Source organism: Corythoichthys intestinalis, chromosome 15, assembly GCF_030265065.1.
Source record: "Corythoichthys intestinalis isolate RoL2023-P3 chromosome 15, ASM3026506v1, whole genome shotgun sequence".
Taxonomy (NCBI): Eukaryota; Metazoa; Chordata; class Actinopteri; order Syngnathiformes; family Syngnathidae; genus Corythoichthys; species Corythoichthys intestinalis.
In genome coordinates, this window is record NC_080409.1 from 20,599,060 (window position 1) to 20,618,472 (window position 19,413).

The following is a 19,413-nucleotide window of genomic DNA, read 5'->3' on the forward strand; positions in this document are numbered from 1 at the left end:
CGTCTTCAACGTTGCAGCTCCACCGTTAACAGAGCGCTAAAAAATCAAATTAACGTTAGTGTAAATTGGTAGCTTAACGTTAGCCCTGCGGAGGGCTAGGTTTATATTAATTATGACTACTGTCTATGCGTGGCTAACTCGTCTTAATCCTAATCCTAATTTAATTTGTAAAAATCCTAATTTAATTTTGTAAAAACACAGCACTGTGGAGTGATGAGGGTGTAAAATAAAAACATAATAAAGCTAACTATCAATTTTAGCACAGTAGTCACTGATCGATAAAACGCCAAATAGCATTGGTGTCTAATAAGCTCCAATACAGCAGGTATCACACTTTACATACATTTTGAACACTGCAAAAACTCAAAATCTTATTAGTACTTACAATTTAGACTAACTTAAAAGTTAACTAGAACTTAAAATTAGATTGACACAAAAGGAAATTCAATTGAAACACGTGGGAAAAACACTTAACTTTTAAGAAATGTGTGTTATCAAGCGTAATGACATTTTTTAGGTGAGAAATAAGCTTCACTTAAAAAAAACGTTTTATCCGATTACTCGATTAATCGATGGAATTTTCAGTAGAATACTCGATTACTAAAATATTCGATAGCTGCTGCCCTAAAGGTAATAGTCCCAAATGTCGAAATATAAGCAACATCGAGTTAAATGTTACCCAAAAAACCACATCAGAGTCATGAAAGTCTAAGGCTCTAAGCAATAATTTGAGCCCCAAGTTGGTCATTGTGAATATTGTCTTATGACAACATGCGGCTGCTTATTTCCCTTTGCTAGCATGATATTGAGTTTGAGAGTCATGTGTGCTGTAGCTGCTTTTTGCTCTTGGGGTTTAACACACATTGAGTGCAAAAGGCCGCTCACCTCATCTATATTTAATGTGCCATGATAGAACCATCAAGGTTTTATGACTAGGAGATTGCCTTCACGTGTGTCAAAAGAGACCTTGGCACACAGGCTCGGGCACGCACGCACTTACACATATACGGATTTGCACACAAGCACATAAACATAACACAACAGCGCACTCACACAAAAGTCACGATGAGCTTATAAAGTGTGAAAAAGGCAAACACAGTTCACTTCATTTGAATGGTTAAACACCAGGTGAATAATTGATATGGTACAGAATATACTGTACAGTGGTCTAAAAAAGTATCTGAACCTTTTGGAATTTCTCACATTTCTGCATAAAATCACCTTCAAATGTGATCTCATATTTGTCATAATCACACATATGAAAAAACAATGTGTGCTTTAACTAAACACCCCCAAACATTTATAAGGTTTCATGTTTTAATGAGGATACTAAGCAAACAATGACAGAAGGGGGTAAAATAAATAAGTGAACGATCACATTTTATATTTTGTGCACCCCCCCTTGGCAGCAGTAACTTCAAACAGATGCTTCCTGTCACTTTAGATCAGTCTGGCACATCGATCAAGACTAAACTTGGCCCATTCTTTATAAAACTGCTGTAGTTCAGTCAGATTCCTGGGATGTCTGGCATGAATTGCTGTCTTTAGGTCATGCCACAGCATCTCAATGTGGTTCGGGTATGGACTTGGCCACTCCAGAACATGTATTTTGTTGTTCTAAAACCATTTTGAAGTTGATTTACTTCTGTGTTTTGGATCATTATCTTGTTGCAGCATCCATCCTCTTTTTAGCTTCAACTGTCTGACAGATGGCCTCAGGTTTTCTTGCAAAACATCCTGATAAAATTTTGAATTCATTCTTTCATTAATGATTGCAAGTTGTCCAGGCCCTGAGGCAGCAAAACATCCCCAAATCATAATGCTCCCTCCACCATGCTTCACGGTGGGGATGAGGTGTTGTTCCATTTTTCCTCCACACATGACGTTGTGTGTTACTCCCAAACAATTCAACTTTGGTTTCATCAGTCCACAAAATATTTTGCCAAAACTTCTGTGGAGTGTCCAAGTACCTTTTTGCGAACTTTAAGCGTGCAACAATGTTTTTTTAGACAGCAGTGGCTTCCTCCGTGGAGTCCTCCCATGAACACCATTCTTGGCCATAGTTTTACATATAGTTGATGTGTGCACAGAGATATTGGACTGTACCAGTGATTTCTGTAAGTCTTTAGCAGACACTCTAGGGTTCTTTTTTACATCACTGAGTATTCTGCGCTGAAGTCTTGGCGTCATCTTTGGTGGCGGCCACTCATTGGGAGAGAAGCAACAGAGCCAAACTTTCTCCATTTGTCGACAACTTCTCTGACTGTCGATTGATGAACATCCAGATTTTTAGAGATGGTTTTGTATCCTTTCCCAGCTTTATACAAATCAATAATCCTTGAACGCAGGTCTTCAGACAGCTCTTTTGACCGAGCCATGATGCACATCAGACAATGCTTCTCATCAAGACAACTCTATTCTTCTTCTTGTGTGTTTCATATTGGGTAGGGCAGCTTTAAACCACTCATCAGTGATTGGGGACACACATGACTTAAATTGTTTGGTAAAAATTGCTTTCAATTGCTCTTTAAGTCTCCTTAGGCAGCGGGTTCACTTACTTATTCGTCCCACTTCTGTCATTGTTTGCATACTATCCTTACTAAAATATGAAAACCTATAAATGTTTGGGTGGTTTTAGTTAAAGCAGACAGTTTTTTCATCTGTGTGATTTTGACACAGATCAGATCACATTTGATGGTGATCTTATGCAGAAATGTGAGAAATTCCAAAGGGTTCAAATACTTTTTCATACCAGTGTAACATGGATGCACAGTGCATATAGTGCTTTAGCACCGGGCCTATCTGTGGCATTTAGTGCATTGTATCATGAGGAATGTGGTCTGGTTTTTGATTTTATTTCATTGTATAACATTTTGAAGTGTGAAGATTAACGCGCAAATCAGTTGTGCAGCACAAAATAAGGTTCCAAACAATTAAATGTTAAATATTTAGTTTTACATTAAAAAGCAAATAGAAATAATAAAAATGGATGAAAAAATGTGATGAATTACGATGTCTTGGTTGTGATGTTTATTTTTTTTGTCAATATATTTAGACTTCTGGATTATTTTGTTGCTTGTAGCCCTTAACTCATTCACTGCCATTGAAAGGTATAGACTAGGAAGGCTGGCATTGAGTGATCATGTTTCACTGCCAATCAAATTTGACTGGGGGCTGGCAGAGATTGAACGACCTCTGGTCTATCACTGTCAATGGCAGCCATTGAGGTAATTCTCAAAAATAAAAATAAATGTATCCTCTTTAAAAATCGGATCTTTTTTTACTCGATTCCAATCCTCTAAAAATGATGTGGTCGGGCCCGATTTTTGTTCACGTGTGGGGACATTCCTAGATAATACGGTAACTGACATTTCTGTACAGCCATAGAGCGCCCTCATGGATGAAATAGGGACACGGTGTCTTTTCACCCGGTCATTGCTATTGATTTGTCTCACTTGAGTTACATGCTGACAGGTTTATGAAGAAGGTGGTTGCGCACATTATAACAGGGAACAAGTGGCAACATTAACATGGGCATCAATCAATAAGAATCCAATTAAATCTCTGAATAGACACTGTCACGTAAAGCAGCACTCCCCAGAAAATATGTTTTGTACTGGAGTGAACAATGATCATCTGAGTTAGATATTTAAAAAAAAAAATCATTGAAAATCAGATGCATCCTGGTGTACTTCTCCCTCCAACATTTAATTACCAAAATATTTGTAAAGTGGGATTTTGTGCTATGCTGCTAACCAAAATAGGGTCATTCTCTTTCATTCCTCTCAAACAAGCGCAAGACTAAAGACCAGACTAATTAAAACAACTAAAATCAGCATAATGGTGAGAGGCATTTTCAATGATTTGTTTTTATGTTGATTGAGCATGATATTGCCTAATGTGGCTGTCAGGCCAAGGGCTGGGCGAGTGTGTGGGTGTGTCTGTCATCCCATTACAGGACCAGCACCTAATGGGTGGAGGAACGGCAGGTGTCAACAATCATCAACAGCCTACATAAGCCAGCTAGAGCTCCACCACGTCGCTGGATCGTCTCTTTCAGTTAACTGTTAGTGCCTTCCCATAGCAAAAAAATTGCTACTCATCTGTTGCTTAATCTCATCTCGTCAGACAAATTTGATCATCTCAAATTTATCTCATTCTCTGCTTATTTGTTTCTGGGTTTGTGCTCCTAAGGGAGCAAGTGATGAGTCAATTGAGACAAGGGAGATTGATTTGAGAAAACCAGATTTGAGCAATATTTGAGAAGAGAAATTCTCTTCATTAAAAATAGAGTTACAGATGTACAGCACCTTTCAGGAACTCAAAGCGCTTTGACACTATATCCTCATCTATCTGCTGATGACAACAACGTGGGGTTCAGTGTCTTGCTCAAGGATACTTAGGTCAATTCATCAGGGCAGAGAGTTGAACTCACAACCTCTGAGCTGGGGAACAACTTCTCTACCACTGAGCCACGCACGGGCTCAGGTACACTGTGCTCGATGTGACACAGCACATCAATAGAAAGCAACTTCAGAAAGTGCGTGTAGCAGCGATGAAGAAAATGTATTATATTTTGGTTCATTTAATAATATATATATATATTTCTTTGATATTTCAAAAAAAAAAACTTCCAAATCGGAGACATGTTGCCTGTGAGCCAGTAGTTTTAGCGAGACATCATCAGCCAGCGTGTTGCCTGTTTTGATTACGTCATCAAACAAGAGGACTAAGGTTCTTCACACTATTTTTTGGTCAACTTTCGGTCTTCGAAACCCAAAACCGATAATGCATTTGTAGCGCCCGATAGTTTTCGGCGCCAAATTTTCGGTCACATCTCCAATTTTTATGTTGAACAAGATAAACCAAATGAACCAGATGTTATTTAATTATTTGACCAATTATAATTATTTCTCGGATTTTGGAATGAGATGAATTAAGACGACAAGTCAGAGCAGACACTACTCTTTCTTACAATGGAATAATCTTGAAAACCCAAAATGAGCAATTGCAGGCTGGAAGGAGATCAAATTGAGAAATATTTGTGACTGGCACAATACAAGGTTGCTCTGCGAGGTCAGTAAAAGAGGCAGCTTTGAGGCAAGTTGAAGAAATAAAATACTTTGCTCATCCCTATCTTTTACTGAGACATAACTGGGATTAGGGATGGGAATCGAAATCCGATTCCAATTCGGAACCGGTTCCGAGTGTTTCGAGGCCTCGACATCACAATGAAAAAGCCTTAACGATCCCTTTAACGATTCCTAAAGACGCGTATTGCGTCGTGACGTGTCTTGTTGTCCAGACGCATCAAACTATCATGGCGCTAAGAACCACTCGCTCCAAAGTTTGACTACACTTCACCAGGAAAGAGTGTAAAAATGAAAGGTTACGACGGGTAAGCACGAGCATTGCAGCCATAAACATAACAATGACAGCACGTAGGTTCAAACGCTCGAAAGTGTGTCTTCACTTCACGAGGAAAAATTACAACAAAGCGACTTGCAGTCATTGCAAGGTGGAGGTAACTGCATCGGGAGGGAATACGACTGCGCTGTCCTCACAGAGAGGCTAAAGCTCAGTTCTGGCTATACAGCTAGCTAAACTCCCAAATGACGATGTAGAAGACGTTGGTATAATTTGCTGACTTTATTCAACCATCACTTGAAGAGTGAAACTAAGAATAGAAATGAAACAAATCAATTTCGTCCCCAATAACAAACAGGTTTGCATCAACGTAAATCAGCGATGATTAGCTGCTAATAACAGTATGGTTAGCATTCGTTCGCTAGCATTAGCACATCGTTCAAACCACTACACAACTGGATTTAAGTGTCCGATCGCGAGTGGAAACACAACAACAACAACACAAAAGATGATACATACAGGCGTTGCCTCTGTAGATATTAACATTAACAAAGAACGTAGGCTCGTAGAAGTGTTTCCCTCTCTCACTTCGCTCACTCACTCGCTTGGATGCGGCATTTCTTCGGGTGCCAAAACTGCGGCCCGCGGCCCAAATACGGCCCGCCTCCACATTTGGTCCGGCCATTTTGAATTTTTTCTCTCTCTCAATCGTGTTATTTATTTCCTGGCCTTTTTCCTTGAAGAATTCAGAGAGGGTTATTTGGTTATTATCTATTGAATTAATAGTGTTTTTATTAATAATAATAATTATTATATTATTTTTTTTATTTTATTTACTTTCATTCCGTGAAGAATCCAGAAAGGGTTATTTGATTGTGGTTTTCTGAAAAACAATAATTTTTTACATTTATGCACTTCTGCAATTGTCACACTTTTTCTGTTACAAACTGACCCCGGCCCCTCATCAGAGAAGGGAAAAGTTATGTGGCCCTCACAGGAAAAAGTTTGGGGACCCCTGCTTTAACACATATTGCCAAAGGCAGAACAACAACCTATCTGCCAATATATACCAATATTTTTTATTTCTATTAGATAAATGTTTCAGTAAAATGTTACACATTCTTGTGTATTTGCCACTTATTGCCACAGTTAACATTGAGGCTTTGGGCCTCTTTTGATTTCGTTGTGAGTTTGTAAGGTTGTGAGTTCTGATTAAACAAACTCGATGCCAATCAAAACGTTTGTTCTTTTCCCCCAAATTAGAATCGATAAGAGAATCGATAAAGAATTGAATCGTTAATCAATATCGATAATGGAATCGGAATCGTAAAAATCCTATCAATTCCCATCCCTAACTGGGATCGTGACTCCAAGTAAGGAGATAAAATTGAGACACATTTGAGAATGACACAAGTACTCATAGTTGTCTCCTTTCAAGATCTCACCAAGAGACAACTGTGAGACTTTATTGAAAAATAATGCCAGTAGAACTATTCTCACGACCTTCTCATGTAATGCTCACTATGAGACTTACTTCTCATGAGACAAATTTGAGAAAACCATTCTGGCCTCGATTATTGCTGATTCATTTCTCAGAGATGTAAATGAGACATTAACAACATGTCATCTTCAATTTTGCTTTGCTATGGGTTCTTGCGTTGTGAATATTTCTGTGTGGACTCATCTGATCATCGACCTATTTGCTTTGTTCTAGGATCTCGTCTGCGCCTCTTGTTTATGATACCCCAATAGCAGGCAACCGCGTGCAGGAGCTGGCCTCAGCTCTCCAGATCCGCATACTGTAGCAATCACACCCACTTAACGTCAGTGCGCCAGATGCGGCCCGGATCAGCACTATGGAAATCCAAATGACAGGTTATGCACTGTTCCGGGGCGGACCTTGCAGACCGGACATGCTCAAACTCCCGCTTAACGTCAGTGCGCTAGATGCAGCTACTATACACTCAGTGCTATGACAGTTTTGCCTTAATTGTCGCATTGATTGCACAGATGGGTGAGCCTGGGACCAGGTGCCGCTGATCATCGTCGGCAGCTTACTTAAACCGGTGCTTGGCCTTACATCATCACCAGATCAACAACTCACCTACAGGTACTAGGTGACTTTCAGCTAACAAAGGATCTTGTAATCCTGATACTGAGCTCATTTTTGTGTTTTCCCCCGAGATCCTGTACTGCTTGCCTGGCAAAACGCCTGCCTGCCCGTTCACCTGTTCTAGCACCAAACTGCCCATTGGATTCTTCGGACACTATCAAACACTCCCTCTTATCGTCAATGAATCAGGTCCCCCAATACCCAAGAACCTTAACAAATACAATATGTTGTTTGCAGTCTAGAAATGGGTCATGTTTAATGTTGAATTGCTTGTTCCAATTAACATTGTTTTTTCACAAAATATTTTATGTTGTTGTATGTTGCATTAATATGTTTACACTTTTTTCATGCCATTTACAATGCTAACATTATTGCTTTTGATAAACAAATGTAATTTGCAATATAAACACATTACAGTATGATTCATTGAACAAAATGGACCTCAAATTTAATACTAAAAACGGTTTTGATACAATCTGGCCCAGATTGGGTAACATGTGTGCTATATTCGGGCCATACTTTAGTGTCGTGTCTGCTATTTTGGTCCAGTTCTGGCCCAAAACACGGTGCTGATCCGGCAAGTGACTCTTTACTGAGTATGAGCCATTATTCAAAAAGACACTGGGGCGGATCTGTTTTACGAAGTTGGGCCGAAATTTGCAGTACATCTGGCCCATGTCCGGTCCAGGTATATTTTGCTATCTGGGATACCTTCACCCAGGCTCTCCACACCACAGACTCCACAGCTCTGTGACAAATAAACTGTTTATTCCTACCCTAAATACCTCACGTGCCTTTTTTGGGGTTCTCTGCCCACGGTTATAACTGTGGCACAAAAAGGATAAAGAACAATTGGTGTGAACAAGATTTTCTAATCATCTAAACCAGAAAGAGTTTATATTCAGAATTAAATCCTGTCAGATAAAGACGGATTGAGGTGCCGTTTACATGGTGACGGTCCGAGAATACGACAAATTTCATGTTTGCATTTACATGGTTCCGAGTCTGCTCAGGCCAGCTCCAGACTATGCAACACAGAAGAATGCGTCCGAAGTGGACCACCACCCCAAAATCACAGTCGATGACTTTTTGCTTCACGCCAAAAAACTGGACACCATTTATAAGACCAACATAGCTTCTGTATCACTTTCTAAGGGTGCACTACAAGATTCCAACGACAATATGTTTTTTTTCGAACCACAAAAACAGGGTTTCATGATTGTCCAGGAAATGGATGGCCGCAAAGATGAGGAGATTGTGGATATTTCATGAGGCTGCTGGATAAAATCAGTTACCCCATTCGCTGTCTGTACCAGTGTATTTTGGCGAAAGAGATTGTTCCTGCTACACTTTCTGAGCAAAAGTACATATCAAATATTACTAGGGAGATCTGAAATCCGATTGGGACGCATTTCCGAGGATTGGAATCATATGTAAAAGATCAGGTTTTTATTATGTATTTATTTATTTTTAAGCATTAAGTCGTTATCTACCATTGATGGTGACCAACTTTACTTTTTATCTAAGTTGTGAAGAAAAAAAAAAAATTTAACGAATTGTTGCAACCTTATTTTAATCGTTTGACAGCCCTAATATATACTATATAAGCTTTGTGGAAATCACAGCTGTACTAACTAGCTTTATTCTCCTCCTGAATACATTTCTGAGGTATCAGATTGGGAATGGGTATCGGCAAGTCACATGCAAAAATATGTGATTTGGGTCTTCCCTAAATATTATTTTTGTTGATGTGTTTGAACTTTTTAAACATACTGAAGACCGATACACCTTTGTAGTGCTTCACATAAAGTTATATGTTCAGATTTTTTTATTTTATTTTATTAAAGTCGACACTGATATGGTGAAATTTAAGTCGACATTGACTTGTCACTGTATAGTACATTTATATGAAAAATAAAATCACAGGAGTTAATGATTCGTAATAATCCACATCATCGAATAGGAAATACTACTAATAGGCGGCCAAAACGTCGAATTTATACAGAACATCATGTTACAGAGCAAGAACATCGACATGGGTTGAGTGAAGTTTGGCTTTGTCGCATGATAGTAATTATACTTGCTCAAAGTGCATGCCGCTGGGACAGCCAGTTAACATTTGCAGAATATGGAATCCAGTTATCCATTTAGGGATTTTGTGGTATTTGCAAATAATCACAATAATTCCTTTCCCCTTATTCAGAGATTGCTGACAATTTAAATGAATTAAGGATAATGCCGACTAATTTCATTCAGCGCACTCATCTGTTTCTGTAGGTGTTCTGTCCCCTTATCTTGCCAAAACACGTAATTAGCAAGTAGTTGATATCGAGCTCTAAATGTTATTGTGGATGAGTAAAGCCACAATCAAAGTAATACCACAGTCATTAATTATTTATGTTAATATTTAAGGTATGGTTAAATATTTGACCAACCGTTGCTGAAAAATGATTTACTATTCACCATGGTCTCAGTCGACACGTTACCATCAGATCATAGTGCTCATGCCCTCTCCACAAAGTACAAGGTCATCACTTCATTCGAGTACGCTTCACTGAGGCGGCAATGAGTTCTCAAAGGACAACTTAGGGAGGCTTTTTGAAGTGAAGAGAATGGTGACAACATGCCCGACAAAGAGCAACCATGTTACAAACTGTCTATGTGGGAATTTGAAAGAACATTCCGAAAATGTACTCTTATCTCCTCTGCTTTGATTTAGCTCGTCGGGTGGTAATTAGCATGCATGGTGAAGGAAGATGATCTAAGTTATGCTTAGGCCAAGACAATGCTACGGGGCTTCATTTGAGTTCCATACATTAACATTTTCATTGCCGTTGAAAATGATAAATGTCCATGCATGTGGTTCTTTTTATCCTTCTAATGTGAATTTCAGTGAGTTTATCACAAGTAAACGTTTGAATTGCTGTCACTCCCACTTCAAATGGAGTGGACATTTATCGCTGTCAATGGCAGCGCATGAGTTAATGTCTGGTAAACATGATTAAAAAAAATCCAAATTAAAAATAGATGGAGTTGCCATCCGAGAGAGCTCGAGGAAGATCAAAGATAAGGTTAAAAGAGAATTGGTTTTAGACTGAGAGGATGCAAAGATTAAAATGGATGACACGCTGCAGTGACCCTGAATGGGACGAGCCAAAAGGGAAAAAAAAATTAAGAAGACAATATACTGTCAATTATACACTGGAGACGATGACTGAGACTTAATCACCTGCACTTGAATGATGCTCAGCCCCTAAAAGTTCATACATTTTAACATTAGGAACAAAAACATTGCCTCAGCCTGTAAAGTCTGCATTTTAATTAAAAGCATTACAAAAACAAAAGGGAAAGCCTGAAGTCGTTTTTGCTCTGTTCTTCAGTATTCAATTGGTTGAATGATTAATTGATTTTTTTCTATTTTGGGGAAATAGCCCAGGGAAAATTGCCCACAAGGATTTATGGACTCATTTAGAGGAATGTGTTAGGGAGTCAATTTACATTTTAAATGGAAACATTACCTCTCCTTTCCCAGGTTCAACCAGCTGTTTATGAGTCACTATAAACACAGATGCAGTAAAGACTTCAGCACGGTGTAAATATTACAGTCCTACTCCCACTTACTCTAGCCAGACCCATACTCAGGCTTATCACATCAATGTGTCCTGGAGTTTGTAGTGCTTGTCTTTCTAACCCCCCCCCCCCCCCCCACCACCACCCTCTTTTCCTGCTGTTTATGAGCCTCACACATATACGCTGCTAAATAAAAATATTTTGTCATACATGGATGTAGGGACATTTTGCATATTGCTGACGTCAAGTGGAACCCATGCTCTTAAGCTGTCACTATTTATTAAACCAAAAAAAACATAGCTTTAACGTTGTATCATAAAAGACAGAAAGCCATGTTTAACGCCGTATATTGATAAATAAATTTAAAAAATTGTAAAAAAAAAGCAAAGTTCATCTTTCCATTTCTGATAGAAGAAACAGATAAATAAATGGGTAATTGAAACACCTCAAACTCTAAGCCATCTTAAAAATAGAAATAGACCGATTGTCGGGCGGGCCAATTATCGGCGCCGATATTGGAAATTTGACATACATCGGTACCAGACTTTTTTTTTTTTTAAAACCAGCCGATATGAAAAAAATAACTTTAAAACTAGGTTATTTCGGCTAAGATGCATCCGCACCCCTCCTGCCTGCTGTTTCCTGCACTAGTATTCACCCCATCTTCTTGATTGCTTAAATGGTAAAGGTAAATGGAGTTACACTAGTATAGCGCCTCAGGCACTTTATTATTACGCTATTATTTTCTATTTGTGTGATTCAATAAACATGCTTTAGGCATTTCAATGAAGTTCAGTGTTTGTATTATTCAGTTTTTTTACGCCAACTCCAAAAATCGGTTATCGGCCCCTCTAATAATTGGTATCGGTCTTGAAAAATCCAGATCGGCCGATCTCTACTTAAAAACAATCAAGGTTTTTTTTTAAAAGATGAGATGTGCTTATTTAATCATATCTCTGTATTATGGTAGCCGTTAGCTGAGCAAATGTGCGCGCGAATACAGTCGGTGTACCAGAAAACTCTTCCCTGAGAAAAAATTCCATGTTTGGAAGGTGAAATGCTCCAACTTTTTAAACTCGTAATTATACACAAAAAAATTACGAGTTTAAAAAATTGGAGCATTTCACCTTTCAAACATAGAATCTTTAATTAATTATAAATCAATTTGCTTGGTTCCGATGGTCTCAAGCATGTGTGGCGGCCAACAGGTGAGGTGTACAAAGGTAAGTGTGTCATGCCTGTAGTCAAGCATGGTGGTGGGAATTACCCACCCCCCCACACACCTCTTCAATCTCTGCACCAATGCTGATAGCAATCCTGTAACGAGTCACATGACATTTTGGAGGGAAAATTACAAGCAGTACTCAATTTGGACATTTAGAGATGTACGTAGTTCCCATGCGGTGTACTCCCTTTTGTTGCCAAGGGTTTAGATATTAATTATTTTTTTATATATATATTTTTTAATTATTAATTATTAATATTTTGAGGGGAAAATAAATTAACTCTATTATAGAAGCTGCACGCAGATACTTTTCATTGTGTCAAAGTGTCATTTTGTCAGTGTTGTGCCATGAAAAGACATACTTAAATATCTGCTGAAATGCGAGGGGTGTACTCACTTTTGTGACACACTGTGTATATATATATGTAAACTACTTTTTTTTTTTTTTAAACGTAAAGTTGTATTCGTTTTTCTCTGTAAATAAAACAGGTGCAATGGGGTGACCGCTCATACATGTAACTAATGTTGTTGTCTATCATATTTTATTTGTGCTTTTTTTTTTTTTTTTAAATCCAACCCTGTACAGTCGTTTGCCATTGTGATGAATATGCATGTTTGGACCTTAGAATGTCTAACAGTGCAGAATATAAAATAGAATTTTGACGTAATGGATGAATTGAATTGATTATCTAGTGATATAATTTTTGCACTGATTTTATAAACGACAGATCTGGGACACACAGCCGAGCGCGCGCGCATGCACGCACACACACACTGTGTATGCACACTGTGTATTAAATATGAGAGGCAATCTAATACAGCCCATTCAAGCCACTCAACCTATAGGCCATCATAATACAGTCCATTGGAAGAGAAACCGTTACAATTGCGATTGGGGCAAATACACGCTGCTCTCTAAAATGTCAGGCCGGCGCTCTCCACAGGTTCCAAAGACAATGCAACGCGTGCCATCGTTGTTCCTATTCATTCTCGCCATGCACACGTTTGCCGCTGCCCCACTGTGGAACCTTTAGTGACTCTGTCAAATGGCACTCAGACACGGATACTGTTGGCTAAAACAATAATTGCATATGTACATAAACTTACCCGCTGTGACCCGCGAGACGCCAAAACAGCCGAGAACGAAAAGGAAAATTCGCTCCATCTTTCGAACACTCGGACGACGTGCGGTCCCATCTACTCCCCCAGGCAAGGAGGCTGCGTGAACCGCACGGCTGGCATGCCCCTCTGAGTGTGAGGCTTGAACGGACGGGAAAAGAACACCCAGCAGTCCCGGTACGGTAGCTGCTTCCTCTTTTAACACGCTCGACTGTACCGGAGCCGAAAGACTACCATCAGGAGCATCGCGCTCCAGTGGGCATCTGCCTATCTTCTTCTGTGTACCAGCGGAGCTCCAAAAGATTTCTCGATGTGCACCTGATGATGATGATGACGGTGCGTCCTGATGCTGGAGACGTGGTAGCTGCTGCAGAGTGGAAACGTGCTGGTGTTCTATATGAGAGCCACTTCCTGCCGCCTGTATACCACCTTTATTATACAGTAGAGTCACTCAAATGCAGAAGTTACACCGTTTTTAAAATGAAATGAAAGCTGTTCAAAAGCCACGAACAAGCATCATCCTTCTGCTTCCAGAAGGTAGCAGCGTTTTCCTCCAATTTAGGGAACACAACTATAAAAATTCTGGTTTCAGACACCCATCAGAAGCAATGTACCAAGACTGATTCTCTCCCTCCCTCTCATTCTACTGCTCTACAATCTCTGAAACATCACTGCCCACTCACATATTAAATATGCATACAAACCCACGCTCAGTCTCCACAGCGCAGCTTTGAAGAGATTTTTTTTCCACTTTAAAATTACACGTGCCCTGTTAGTCCGTTGACCACCCCCTCCCAATGCCCCCTGTCATACAAAAGCAAACACAAATATGTACGCAATTCAACCAGCTTGCATACTTTCAGAGGCCTTATATTTGGTGGAAAAGTTTTGATACTGTACCTGAACTTTGAGTTGATCTCCTTCAGCATCCCTTCTAGGAAGAAAGTGTGTCTATGAGTGTGTGTGAGGGAGTGGAGGGAGGGGGGGGGGGGCACTCGATAGTCTCTATCCGTCCTGGCGCTCCAAGAAATGTTTTTCACATGCTGCCTTGCACCTCAATTCATAGCACGCTGCCTGTGACGTGCTACTGGGGAACATCATTATTGTGCTCTTCTCGCTCTCCTTCTGTCACACTTTGTGTGCGCGTTTGTGTGTATGTCGGTGTGCATGTGTGTTTATCGGTGTGTCAGCGAGGGAAACAGACTCACCTCCTCAAAACACTAACAGAAACCGTCAACAATGCAAAGCACTGTGTTATCCTCTAACCCTGGGTCAGCAGAAATACTGTAGTGTCCACCTGGTTATGACCCTGTGTAGGATAAACTGTATGGATGGATACAATAAATCAGTACTTCTCAAATAGTGGGGCGCGCCCCCCTGGGGGGGCGCAGAGCGATGCCAGGGGGGGTGCATGTGACCTCGGGGAACATGTTTTTTTGGTTTTTTTTTTTTGCCGTACTGGAATAAAGTGTACTTGCACATCCACTCAGTAGGTGGTAGTGGCGCTCTCATTTTCAGAGTGCGCGCAGTATTTTTGAACTAAGGAAGAGCACTCAGCACACACACACAGACAACAGATTTGAAGAGCAGTGTGCCACCGCCGTTTTCGAAAGCCGTTTTCCGACCGGACTCACTCACGCAGCGACCCACTGTCTTGTCCGGTGTTCGGCCATTCTTTACTACGCGGCGAAACGTCCTACACAATGCTCAGGGCGCTTGTGCATGCATTCACACGCATGCGCACATCAGTTAGAGGCGGCGATTACTCACTATTTTTGTTTTTATTTAGTTATTTAGAACCTTTTCACAGCCTCAAAGATACTTTTTGCATGTATTACCCTCTCATCAACCATTGTGTTTTTTTGTGTTAGCTTTGAAGCAGTTGACCACATTAGTCACGTAGCGTGTTTAAACCGTCCTTATTTGATATAACTACATTTAAGTATTTTCTGCAGGCATTTTTTTTTAGTACCTTATTCCTGTATGCATCTAAACAAAACAAGTTAAGAGCGCACAGTAGTACTTTAGGTGTCAAATTCGACTAATGTAGACGTTTCACCGATGTAGCATATTTTGGCAGAACACCGGTTCTCACGTCGCCGCCCGAGAAGTGCCATTTTCGCCTTGGGATCGTCACGACGACCGCCCTCACCTACGGTTCTACCTCGGCCGCCGTGAACGCGCTTTTTTCGTGCTGTTTGCCTTTTAGCTTTGACTTTTAATACAGTGGGTGATGATGAAAGACCACTGTTTACGTGTCTAAAAATAATTATAGCAGACAGCCAGAAGCCAAATCAATTAAGACGCCACTTAAAGACATTAGAACCCAATCTCATTGTTTAGCCGCTTGATTTTTCAGTGAAAACGTGCCGAATATTGCCAACAATCGTCCTGCTTTGTCAGTGTTATATCAGTAAACCAGTGAGCATTGTTAGCATGCTAATTGCAAAATAACTCCACACCATTGCAAAGGAGGTAAATACTGTGAGCAGCAAAAATAAAAACTCTCCTGTCCAAGGACACTTTTTTCCCCTCTTTTATTCAGATTTGTTTTTTCGGTCAAATTTTTTGGCACATTGTCCTCATGAGTGAATGTTTCTAATCAATTTTAATTTGTTATTATTTACTGATTTTATTACATTTTATTTTTCTGTATCAAATGGTCAAAAATGTACCTTGAGTGTATTTTTTAGTTTGGATGTGATTTTTTTTTTTTTAATTCAGGCAAATTGATACACGTCAAGTCTTCTCTGTTACAAACAAAACAATGTTAATAAAGTTATACTTTATTATAAGTTGATCTATGTTTTTTTCTTTATTAGAAAAAAAGGACACAATGTTAGGCAGATGCGTATTTATAATAGTAATTTTATAGACAAATGATACTATTTACAGTGGCGGCAGAGAGTTTGGGGGGGCGCGAAACATTTTTCTTCTTCCTTGGGGGGGCGTGACAGAAAATAATTGAGAAGCACTGCAATAAATCAAGCACTGCAAAAAAAGTGCAATACAGTACAACCTCAGAGGTGGAACACATTACCTTGTGGGACACAGATCCTCTACGATTTTCTTTCGATTTCAGGACAAAAAAAAAGAAAATGGCAAAACTGTAAATTTTGTACTATAACTGACTATAAGCCACACCCATCAAATTTTACAAGAAAACTGTATCTATTCATATATAAGCCACACTGGACTAGTAACCGCCGGGATACGCACACCTAAAGACTACTGTTGTCACCATACTAAATTTTTTAAATTCACAATGATACTCATAATGATTTCAATAACAATTTCACAACTAGATGAATAGAAAACCCAAAATATATACAGTATATTTTCTTAAATGAACTACTTCAGTGTAATTGATGATGAATAACTAAATTTAAACCTCAGACTTAGACTTGTAGGCTCTGATAAGCCACAATTGTTCTCTTTTACTAAAATATCTTATTAGATACAAATAAAATATCGCCATTGTTTTAAAAATCTGTAATAATTTAGTCCATGTTTTGACTTTCAGAGGGCGCCGTGTTTTATGCACACAATGGACGGTCGGGGTGATGACGTAGTTTGTCACTGTCACTCAACGAACACTACAGGTGCGCAGCAATTCCTTCTATGCGGCGAGACGTCGCACACATGCGCACATCAGTTAAAAGCAGCGAGTACTTTGCCTGGCTCTGCCAGACTATTCTCCCTGTATTTTTCAAACACTGAGAGAAATAGTCTGGGAACCATCCCATTAACGGCCTCTCGAGCAGGTACAAAATCAATCGACAAATCAGATTAGTTTATTTGCGTGACGTGTTCTTAACGAGCAACGTCACTCTTGCGCGTCGAAAGTCGTCTCCATAACACAGATGTTCAACGGGAGAGCCGAGAATATGTTCCAATCCACGGTAAAATCAGTTTTAAATGACCAAAAACACATTGACACGAGTCATTGACAAGTCTGTCTCGCTTTAGCCATGTTAAATAAACTCCGCTCTCTTCGTATGTTTACTTCCGCGCGCAAGTCCCTTGTCCTTCCCTCGTCAGTTTACTAACGTCACGTCTGCCCGTCGCTGATTGGTCCACTCCGCTGTCTGTTTGCTGTGGCTTGCTCCGCCCTGGAAATTGTATCCGCTTGAATGGTGGCCAGACTCAATAACTGGAACAGCGGTGAGTCTGGTGTACCAGGCAAGCGAGTATTTACAATTTGTGTTTTCATTGAGTCTTTCATTACCTTTTCATTGCCTAAAAATACTTTTTGCATGTTTCCCCCCCATACTTTTAAGCATTGTGTTTTCTTGTGGTAGCTTTAAAGCAAATTGTTGATCTGTTGACCACATTACTCAGTTAGCGTATTTAAACCACTCTTATTTGATATTACTACATTTAAGTATTTTCTTAAGGCATTTTTATGACGTTCTGCCTATATGCATCTAAACAAAACAAGCTGAAAGAGCACGGTAGTACTTTGGGTGTCAAATTCACCTCTTGTAGGCTTTTTGCCGGTGTAGCACATTTTGGTTTTGTCATACTCTCGTCTCGTCTCATCCCATCTTTCCTGTTCATTTTGCTGCTTGTTTTGTGAAATATTGACAGTGTTGTCATGCTCATTAACGTTCCCCTACGGTTCAAATTGAAAGGGTTGAACAGATGACATGTTTATGTCGCTAGAGTCATACTTAGTGTAACCCAGCGACGTCACCGCCCTGCGACGTCAACAACATTGGCGACCTACTAGTTAAACTAATTTTACAAATTGTATAAAAACTAAAACATTACGAGGTGTTTTAATATCAAATTATTTTAACTCATAATAACGTTTATCTTTTAAGAAGTACAAGTCTTTCTATCCGTGGATCCCTTTAACTCATTCACTCCCAGCCATTGCCATCCCAGCCGTTGCAACCCCCTTCGCTCCCGGCCGTTTTACTGGATTTTGACTGATTTTGCAAGGCCCACAGAAAATTCTGTTCTATTGCTATATAAACATGGAACCCACCAAAAGAAAGATTAGACTCTCTTCTTTCAGCAGGAAAAAAAGTAAGTTCTTATGTTTCCATTCTTTTGAAATCACCATTAGAAAATGGCTTAGTTTGAGTAATTTTCCAATTTCTGATGAAAAAACAGAGAAATTGAGCTTTTCGTGAAAGCATACATTTCAAACATAACTTTGACTTTAACACCGCTATTTTTTGCTTTAGTTACATCCCAAATATCTGAATAATGTTTTCCTTTTACAAAGTAACATAAACAACAAGACAAATAGAGCTTAGATAGCAAAGTAACAATTTATTTACACATAGCTAACTGAGAGATGACGCTGTTGCCGGTTAAACTTTTCCCTCATCGCCGCCTGTCTCATAAAGATAGATTTTTTCGAGTATCTACGGGGTCTGCACGGCGAGAAGCACGGACTCAACGGCATTGTCCGCTGCACTGGTGGTCCCGGTCGTTCTGCTCGGTCGTCCAGCACCTGGCATCCCGGGTACCCTCTAGGTTGTTTTCCATTCGTCTTCCGCCGGTGCCCCCGGCTGTGCGGCCCGGCCGTTCGTTGCTGTTGAATGCGGGTCTTACCAAATACGATACTGCCCTCCGGTGGCCAGTTTTATTGCTTTAAAATGGATTTTCAGCTTCGTGCTTTGCAGCTAAATTGAATCAGAACCCAGAGATGTCTCTTGCAAAAAAAAAACAAACAAACATAAAAGATGTATAAATATGTCTTTAGGACACTGAAGCAATTAAAAATTGAACGTTTTTATACGTTTTTGGGAGCAAATTAGTTAAATGAGTTTATCACTCTTACACGTCCAATCCAGTTGAAGTGGGACTCCCACTTGAAAATTGGGATTGGATTGACTGGATGGATTGGATGTCTAGCACTGTCAGTGGCAGCCAGTGAGTTGAAAAATTAAATTTGTTCTTCCTTTAACCAAGATGCACCCTCCCACCAATTAGTTTATCACTAATAGAAGTCTAATCAATTTGAACTGGAAGGGTGGCAGTGAATGACTCATTCTAGCCATCC

At 39.7% G+C, this 19,413-nt stretch overlaps 1 protein-coding gene and 1 long non-coding RNA gene across 4 annotated transcripts in view; one reads left to right on the plus strand and one right to left on the minus strand.

The window, feature by feature from the left end:
• Nucleotides 1–14,088, minus strand: part of fndc5a (fibronectin type III domain containing 5a) — a 59,226-nt gene extending 45,138 nt beyond the window's left edge. For 2 of the 3 annotated variants that reach the window (XR_009067161.1, XM_057859542.1), the window contains exon 1: nt 13,383–14,081. Coding sequence is in view for 2 of the 3 variants with exons in the window: in XM_057859542.1 (XP_057715525.1) it covers nt 13,383–13,440 (58 nt within the window). In the remaining variant the exon portion in view is untranslated. Of the gene's footprint in view, nt 1–13,382 lie in introns of all 3 variants that reach the window. The other variant, XM_057859543.1, reaches the window with a different exon arrangement.
• Nucleotides 1,328–8,245, plus strand: LOC130931068 (uncharacterized). The gene is made up of 4 exons (XR_009067163.1): nt 1,328–4,066; nt 7,082–7,301; nt 7,378–7,477; nt 7,552–8,245. It is a non-coding gene; the product is annotated as an uncharacterized LOC130931068 (long non-coding RNA).
• Nucleotides 14,089–19,413: the final 5,325 nt, after the last annotated feature.